The 8,850-nt window shown below is 36.3% G+C and overlaps 1 protein-coding gene across 2 annotated transcripts; it reads left to right on the plus strand.

The window, feature by feature from the left end:
- The first annotated feature begins 410 nt into the window (after positions 1-410).
- LOC135587388 (vesicle-associated protein 1-2-like) lies at positions 411-7,987 on the plus strand. 2 transcript variants are annotated; one of them, XM_065078733.1, is made up of 9 exons: positions 411-677; positions 804-874; positions 1,028-1,109; positions 1,198-1,313; positions 1,429-1,593; positions 1,669-1,716; positions 5,693-5,770; positions 6,071-6,137; positions 7,626-7,987. In XM_065078733.1, exons 1-9 carry the CDS (start codon positions 419-421, stop codon positions 7,808-7,810), a joined length of 1,071 nt encoding a protein of 356 aa, XP_064934805.1. In that variant the 5' UTR covers positions 411-418; the 3' UTR covers positions 7,811-7,987. The 2 variants fall into 2 exon arrangements, with proteins under 2 accessions (XP_064934805.1, XP_064934806.1); XM_065078734.1 differs by lacking the exon at positions 6,071-6,137 and having other exon boundaries at positions 413-677.
- The last annotated feature ends 863 nt before the right edge of the window (positions 7,988-8,850 follow it).

Consider the following 8,850-nt stretch of genomic DNA (forward strand, 5'->3'; position numbering starts at 1 on the left):
TATATATATATATATATATATATATATATATATATATATTGATGAACATTGATTACATTAATTATGAGGATAACTGACCCATACATTTGAAATGTTTACCGAAGATCATGCATCTCACCGAAGACACCAATCCATCCATTTCATAAAAATAGGCATAATCTAGAAAAATTATTGTATCAATCTTGCAGGATGTACTTTTACACAACAGATATACACAGTGTGTTAATTATTATTTTTATTTGTGCATTTTGTTTTCTAATTGACACTATTGTGAACATGGTGGATAACCGCACATAAATTTTGGACATGTCTTCAACAAGAAAGAATGATTTCGGTTGCGATTAGTTCCCAACATTGCTATAGAAGAACAATAAATGCAATTAGATTCGGTAGAAGTCTATTTAAGGGAGGCTAATTAATGCTGAAGAGGTCACGAACGCAACCCGCCCACCCACCTGCCTCCATTTCCTCGTCCTCCCCAGCCGTCCTCGTCATCGACTCGACGCCCCAAGGATTTCGACTCCGTCCTCCTTCCGATTCTTCTGTCTCCTTTTTCTCTTTTGCTTTTGGTTCCTTCCCTCGTCTCGCTTTGGCCGGTGGGTGGGGATTTAGAGGCGGATCCGAGATGAGTTCCGGAGAGCTGCTGGAAATTGATCCCCTCGAGCTCCAATTCCCTTGTGAGTCCCATTTCTAAATCCTTCTCTTGGTGGTTTTGCCGGAGTTGTTCGGAAGATCGTCGCTTGTTGTAGGGTTGTTCTTTCTTTTCTAATCGTTGAGTTCTTTTTGTGATTTGTTCTGACAAGTCGAACTCAAGAAGCAGATCTCGTGCTCGCTGCAGCTGGCCAACAAATCGGATGATTACGTGGCGTTTAAGGTTGTCGATTTCGGCTTTTGTTCCCCTTGTTCTCTTATTTCGTGTGTTACATTTTGTGGAAACCCTAGAAAGTTGCAATCTTTTTTATCGTTTCTTGAATTTTCTTTTGTAAAGTTGGAATCTTTGGTTGTATGATTCGGCTATTATAAATAGGTGAAGACGACAAGCCCGAAGAAATACTGCGTCAGGCCAAATGCTGGGGTCGTCCTGCCGCGGTCGACATGTGTTGTTATCGGTATGCTGATCTTTTCTCTGCCCTAAATTTTCCGTACTTGGAAGGAAGATATTATATTTTCTTCTAAGAAGGTTACATTTTGATTCAGTTACAATGCAAGCACAGCGTGAAGCTCCACCCGACATGCAATGCAAGGACAAGTTTCTTGTCCAGAGTGTCATTGTTGACCAAGGCGCCACTACGAAAGACATCACCACGGAAATGGTATATCTAGTCTCCAGCAGTCTGATTTCAAACACTTGCTGTCGCAAATTGTAATTAGGCATGCCAGTGGGTATATGTTATCAATGATCGACAAATGTATTTGATCTTGTTTTAGTTCTCAAAGGAGTCAGGGAATGTGGTGGATGAGGTAAAGTTGCGAGTTGCCTATGTCTCACCTCCTCAGCCACCTTCGCCTGTGCCTGAGGGATCTGAGGAGGGTTCATCACCTAGACCTTCTGTGTCAGACAATGGAAATGCGAATGCATCAGAGCTACTTGCTGTGAGTATTTTAACTTATTGCTTTATGCGCGTTATTCTTTTGAGATAGAGGATTTTAACTGTAATGCAATAATAGGCAACGAGAGCATATGCTGAAGATATTCAGCAAGAGAAAACTTCTGAGGTGAGTCTCTTATTCTTTTTGTGTAGTTCTGATTAACTTACAATTGAATCAGTGAATGTCGTGTTGTTGGATTTTTCATCTCTTATTCTTTTTTTTCTGCTCGCAATGTTATCTATGCTTTTCAGTTATTTCCTACAGATCTGGTTAGGTGCATGTTTGCTTATAAGATATGACTTTGTATGTCTGATAGTTACTTTTCGATGTAGATTTTTATAACATAAGTAGACCTTTTCTAGTTTCTATTGCATCGATTTTCTGGATATAGTAGAGAGAGAGGTCCTCATCTAAAGAACTACCCAGTCAAATACTTGGACCAGGTAGTTTCTTTGGCCCAGGTAGGTCCTCGTCTAAAGAATTAAGGTTAAATACTTGGACCTTAATCCACAATGGGGATCAACCACCAACTCAACTTCTCATCGGTAGTTTCTTTGGCTTGTTAAACTTACGTTTTAAAATCTAGCATTATAACATAGGTGTGTTAAAATTACTTGTAAAATGAGTTATATTTCTATTCTATGTGATCTTGTAGCATCTCTTCATTACCTTGCTAAATCAGACTCTTGAATATAAGTGTGAATCTGATGCCTGCATCTATGTTGATGCAACAATGTTTGGTGAGATATCATCTGCTAGGATACAGAGGTGCTATTGCTCTTGGAACATGTAATTCTATCACAGTATTTTAAAACAAAAAACTTTTGACCAAAATCACTGATTCCTTAAAGCTGTGTTAGACTAACTTACAGGAGTTATAAAGGGAATATATCAAACTGAATAAATGTAACAAATCAGGTTTTGTTTACATTCGATGTAGATCCCACATTCAACCCCTCATCCCACTAGTTCACTCAAGAAGCCCCACGCCTTTCATGTCACCCATTGCTTGCTATCACAATGCCCTATCAATGGGTAGCTGCGTTGGGTTTCAAGGGGCATGTGTTCCATATTATAATGTTGGCATTTGCATAGGCATGCATTATCCATGATTTGAATCTTCTGAGACGATGAACTTGTTCTGGTGATAATGAAAAACTGTGTACACTCAACAGTTCATGTTAATAGTTCACTGGCCATTGACATGATCAGTGTATAGAGTTTGTGGGACATGACCACTTATATATAAATTATGTGACAAATTTGTCATACTTTCATGTATGATATTATAATATATCTTATTAGACATTTGTATCTTGGTTTTGGTTCTTTCCATTAATGGCTCTCCATGTAATGTCAAAATATTTTTCATGAATATAGTTTGAATGCTGCTTTTAGGTGGACCAAATTAGCCCTGTAGGTGATATCACCTCTCACAGAACTGACAAGCACCTGAAACATTTGGGATTAATTCAGTCCACCTAATAGCTTTTCCATATAGTTTCCTTTGGCAGGAAAGATGAATGTTTTTTCCTGTGTAATTGATGGAGCATCATTGAACAAGTATTTTTGTTTATGCCACAAGACTCTGCTGGAAGGTATACAACCTTCAGCATTGAGGTTAACAATAATAAAACATTTGTCCCGTAGATACTCAATCAGCTGCTAAATTCGTGATTTTTATTTAAGATGTTAAGAGTTGAAGTGAATACTCAATGACAAGTCTTTGAGTAAACTGTAGAGTACAATGGAATTATTCTGTGCAATAATAAGTCCTTGGAGTTTCTAATATGCCAAAATAGCTTCTGGTATGGATGTAAAAATATTGATTGTTTTCATCTTTCTAGTGTGAAGTAAAAAAGAACTATTCTTTCCAATAAGCCCTTCTGATGTACCAAAACAACTTTTGGTATTGATGTGAAAACAAGATTTCTGATGTTCCTGGTTGTTTAATTGAGCTTCAACAAGATACATTTCAGTTGTAGAATGATTCCTTTGGCTTTTCATTTAGAAGCAGGAGATTGTGCTTGGTTTAGGCATAATAAATTACTAAATGATGTGGACACCCTAACTTTGCATGGATCTACAATCAAATCATTTTGTTGTACTTCAACAATATGAAATGCAATGTTTATTAGCATTCATTTATTTTTGGACTAGCTGAGCGAGACACATGATGTCATGTTAAAGGTTGAAGACAGGGAACACGGAATTACAATATTTGCTTAGTTTAGTCTATGTAGTGATGTTTTTAAGATTGATATCAATAAATTATGAGCACTATCTATCTCTTCACTAGCCTGATGACATGTATTTAGTGATTAAAGGTTTTCCTCATGAACATTAGAATTTGTTAGATGCTTAGCTTTAGTCAAGATCATGATTATTCTTGCTACACCATGGGCATATGCTGGTCTCCCACTAACATCGTATGTGTTGCAATGCATCCCATGCTGATTGTCATTCACCAGTCATATTATCAGCTTAGACATGTGGGTATGCGCTACCATGGATATGTACCCAAAGATGATGGTGTCCCATCTACATGGTACATGTCAGTCTGCCTAAACAGGCAGGATGTCCATGGTTAGATGATGATATATTGTAACAATAATCCTAAATATGGAAGCATAATGTATAATTCTTAAGAATAAGACAGATTTTTGTAGCAATAAAATCAGCAAGAAGAGATACTCATTTGCATTGCAACAGTGTAAATCTTTACAAGGAGACTTCCTACTCCAATATCTGTCTCCAATTTGTGAGATAGCTGTGTAGAATAAAGTGAGAAACATTCTAAGATGTTTAGTTAGTGGAGCTAGTGTTGTTAAGAAAGCAACAAGAGTAAACATTTACAGAACACGAAGGATCATGTGTTTCTGAAATGTGCTGTTGTGACATCTTTTTGACAATGAGTATGCATTTATTAGCTTATTTAACTGGTCTAAAATCACCTTAGACTAGTATAATTTGGACTAGATTAGATTCAATTTAAGTTAAACTGACTTGAATAAGTCAAATCAATTCGGAATCATCCTGAATTGATCTAAGACTAATCAAGTCTGATTTAGTTCAATCAACATTTGGATTCAAATCCAACAATTACATAATATTGGATTAGGGTAGGCCGACTCATATACTGATCATGTGCACTGTACATAACTGTGCATGCACCATAGCAAGTTGGGCCAACCTTGGCCCATGGATTGGTCATATGCGTCGCACATGACTGCGTGTCTTAATAATCTAGAATCTTTGGGTTACTTAACAAACAAGTCATGATTGAGATGATTTACTCATAATACTTGATTGCAGTTCAGTGGCTGCTGATAATGCAGCTTAAAAGATCAATGGTATTATAAGGGAAAAATTGAAGTACTGATTGTAAAAGTAGACATGTGGTCAATAACAACAATATATGTGTGCATGTGCAAGGATACTTCTTATTTATATGTCATTAATTGGTTATTCCCTCTTAAAACCACATACCAGTAATGTGATTTTTTCTAGTCTCTCCACTTTAACTAATGTTTCAAAGAGGCATATTTAGATACATTTGCTCCACTTTAGCTTGTAATTCTAGGGTTCTCAAAGTTATGTGCCAACTTCCTGACTCTGTGAAACTTGGGTTTCCAAGAGATTTCAGCATGAAAAATATAAGAAAAATAGAACATTGATTATCTACAATGCTGATGTATTAAGGAAGCACCCTCGACTCCTGCAGTTGATCCTTAAGTTGCAATTGGTCATCCTACCACATGAACAAGTAATCTGACTCCAAACAAGTTTATTGATCTTTTGTATTCTTGACAATATATAATCAGCTAATCAGGAATGTATTTTCAAATTACGCATTCCATCTGAACGTACAATGGTTGGTCATCAACCTTCCAGTCTCTCTGCATTTATTTTAAAGTTATTACACGGAATTGTTGCTTCTTCTTTTTTCTTTTCATAATTAGTTATTCTCATCTGATGCATGTTTGTTGTAATGTGCTCAAACACACTTCAGGTATATTTTTATTAGGAATTTTGAACTCTCTTGCCTTTATGATGATTAATGTTATACTGGCAATCTTTAATTGACCTTTTCTCCATCCAGAATTTGGCTCTAATTTCAAGGTTGACTGAGGAGAAGAATGTTGCTCTTCAACAGAACAGTAAACTGCGACAAGAACTGGTAAGCACCAACATGGTTTATCAATGGACTTTTTCTCATGCTAGTGGATCGAATAATATAGCATATTATTACAAAGTATGTCATAAATAATTAAAAATAAATTATTTTGAAAATTTTGGACAGAATTCTGGTAGAAGTTTCTGAACTTCTCAATGTACGTAATTTTTTTCCTGTTTATAGCATGTGCTCTTTTGCTCAATGCTGCAAGTTCACGAATTCAACATCTTTTCAGGCATCTTTACTGGATATGCCACACATAACCTATTGATAGAATACATAATTCATTGTCTTTTTGTACAGCTAAAATTTGTCCACTGCCTAATTCCAGTTGTAAAGGACAATAACTATTGCAAACAAGCCTGTTCTGGTAGGTTCTTGATGCCCTCCATTTGTTTGTATATATTGATCAGCAATGATAAGAAATCATGGATATTGTGTTTATTTGGTTCAAAACTAAGTCCATACTAGGTTTCACTGCCACTACCTATGTTGGATATTAATTTGCTGTGGTCAACCTTATTACATGATTTGGAACACTTTCAGATGTGTCAGCATAATCTAGTTATTTCAGGTTTTCCATCACAGAGTAAACATTTGTTCTCGTTTGAGTTTGTTGCTGGCTTGGTGTCTCGTCTGAGCCTATCACAAGGTCTCAAGACTGGATTCCACAGGGTTCTGCAAAATTGCATCGAAGTGTGGTCGACAAAAAGCCTTCTCTGATGCTTAAGTTAGTGTCGGAAAAGATTTAGAGTGATCGGGGTTACGACAGTTCTGAGAATTTATGTTTTCTTTTCTTTTGTACAGTAGCATACCTGAGATCTTCTTTAGGAGGCTTTGACAACCATCATGGTTAAGTGGGGAATCAATTCATAAGAGCAGTTATGCTAGATTATTAGGCTTTACTCTATCGTGAAGGGTCGCAGTTGCATCCAAACCTACAGCCAGGCATTGCAGTTAACATCGTCACATATTGGGTTGACTACATGAGGCATTTTAGCTGATGTGTCGGGTTGGCAAGATGACCAAATAGGTGTGATTGATGGTGATGTAGTGTCCGGATGTCCACATGAGATCTCTTATTAAGATATATTAGCATTTTAAGTATACATGTATGCATGCTTTTTCGCAAATCAAGATCTCTTTAAAATGGCTTAAATAAGTCCTAGAAAAATTTGTTCCCATTAATCCTAAAAGTGTTAACCTAGAGATCATATAGGTAGCACACTTCTATTATCTCAGTCCATGAGATTAAACAACTATGCTTGGCATGTTTCAAGGCAGTCATCCTGCGAGACTGTCAGTTTAGTTAAGTAAATAGGTCGTTAGTGATGTATATTTTGGACTCAACATACTCCTTGATTTTAGTTCTGATAGTTCAAGGAATCATCAAGACTTTCTTTCTTCTTTTTATGCCCTTTAATCGTAATCATATAACTCCATAAATACGCTGTCCATGCCGCTTGACAAATTACATTTGCGAGAATGACTGATTATTACTTGTTTTTCAGTTATAGCTATGAGAAAACTGTGCAACGTGTTACTGTTTGTTCTGCGTGCGTACAAGAAGCTTACTCATTCGACAAAGCATTCAACTAACTATATCAGATTCGTAAAATGGGCTCATTCAATCAAGATTTATGATTCAACTTATTATCATTTATCCGTTCTTTCTGCAATAGCGATGTGGTTCTTATTTGGTGGAAAGAACTTTGGCATTAGTAGATACATACCTGAACACGCTGTAAATTCTACCGTTTGCTAATTAGTCGTCAGTCTTAGACAGTAAGCACAAATGGGGTCTTAAATCTGAGTTCATATATATTCTTTAACAATATTTTGTCGTTGTTGCATGCAGGAACTTGTGAGGCGAGAAGTCAGCAAACAACAAGGTGGTTTCTCATTCATGTTTGTGGTGATCATTGCCTTGCTTGGAATTTTTCTAGGCTACTTGTTGAAGAAGTAACAATGGCTTGTAGCCTTTTATGGACACTCAGATCTGACTGCCACATTCTATTAGGTCCTTATAGGAGTCAAAACTAGCTCACCTAAGGTCTGGTAGCTTCTTTTGACTGTTTAGCAGCGGCTTCAGTTGGTGTAACATCTGATGTTATGGGTGTGCAATTTCGGTACCGTGCGTCCTTCATATTTATTAATACAAATGTAGCAAACCTTGGTCCTCTTGAATTATTATCATTTATAATAACTTGTTTGTGAGCAGGTGCTATCAGTAATCTCAAATATTGATTCGTGTTTATTGAACTCAAGATTTTCTTGTGTTTTTGATGTTTCTAACTTCGTATCTGCGGTTAATACTCTGTCGTATCTGCTTAGACTAGGAAAACTGACAGTAGTAGGAAGATTGCTTTAATGTTTCAATGGCATTATTATTCAGAAGATGATGAGAATTTGAGTCATTCCTTGAAGAGCTTTAGTTCCAAGACATGTAGCAGCCCATGGATGACATTATCATTATTCATTTTATGGCACGATTGCTGGATCTAAAACTGTTTGCCCATGTAATGTATTTGTTCTTTGGAGCAGCCCATGGAATGGTTGTTGCCATGCTGTATTCCATATGAAGTTTCTTATGGAAGAAATTTTGTTAAGTTGTTGCATGAGCACCTGCACACAGGTTAATTATAAATAAATTTTATATTGAAATCTTTATAATTATGAATGTGAAATATTTAACTTTATTTGTCATAACATCGTATATTTTACCAATGAAAGATACATGTGATGACATATGTAAGAATGATATTAAAATGATGAAAAAATAATTTTAATATTTTAATTATATTTTTTTTGTTATGTTTTAATTAAAAAAAAATTTAATTGATTATTACGATACTAGCAAATAGTGACGCCATCGGGGGCTGTGGGCGACTATTGTGATGGTGGTCGGCCCTGTCGATATTGATCTGAACATTAAAGACCAAGGCAATGGTGATGGCTACACTAGCGATGACAGTTTGATTGATGATGGTGATGGTGGATCTTGGGGATGTGAGAAGGAAGAGGAAGAGAGTTACGATAGTTTGTGAGATAAGTAGGAGAGGAGGAAGAGATAGTGTTGCAGG

Source organism: Musa acuminata, chromosome BXJ1-8 (assembly GCF_036884655.1).
Source record: "Musa acuminata AAA Group cultivar baxijiao chromosome BXJ1-8, Cavendish_Baxijiao_AAA, whole genome shotgun sequence".
Taxonomy (NCBI): domain Eukaryota; kingdom Viridiplantae; phylum Streptophyta; class Magnoliopsida; order Zingiberales; family Musaceae; genus Musa; species Musa acuminata.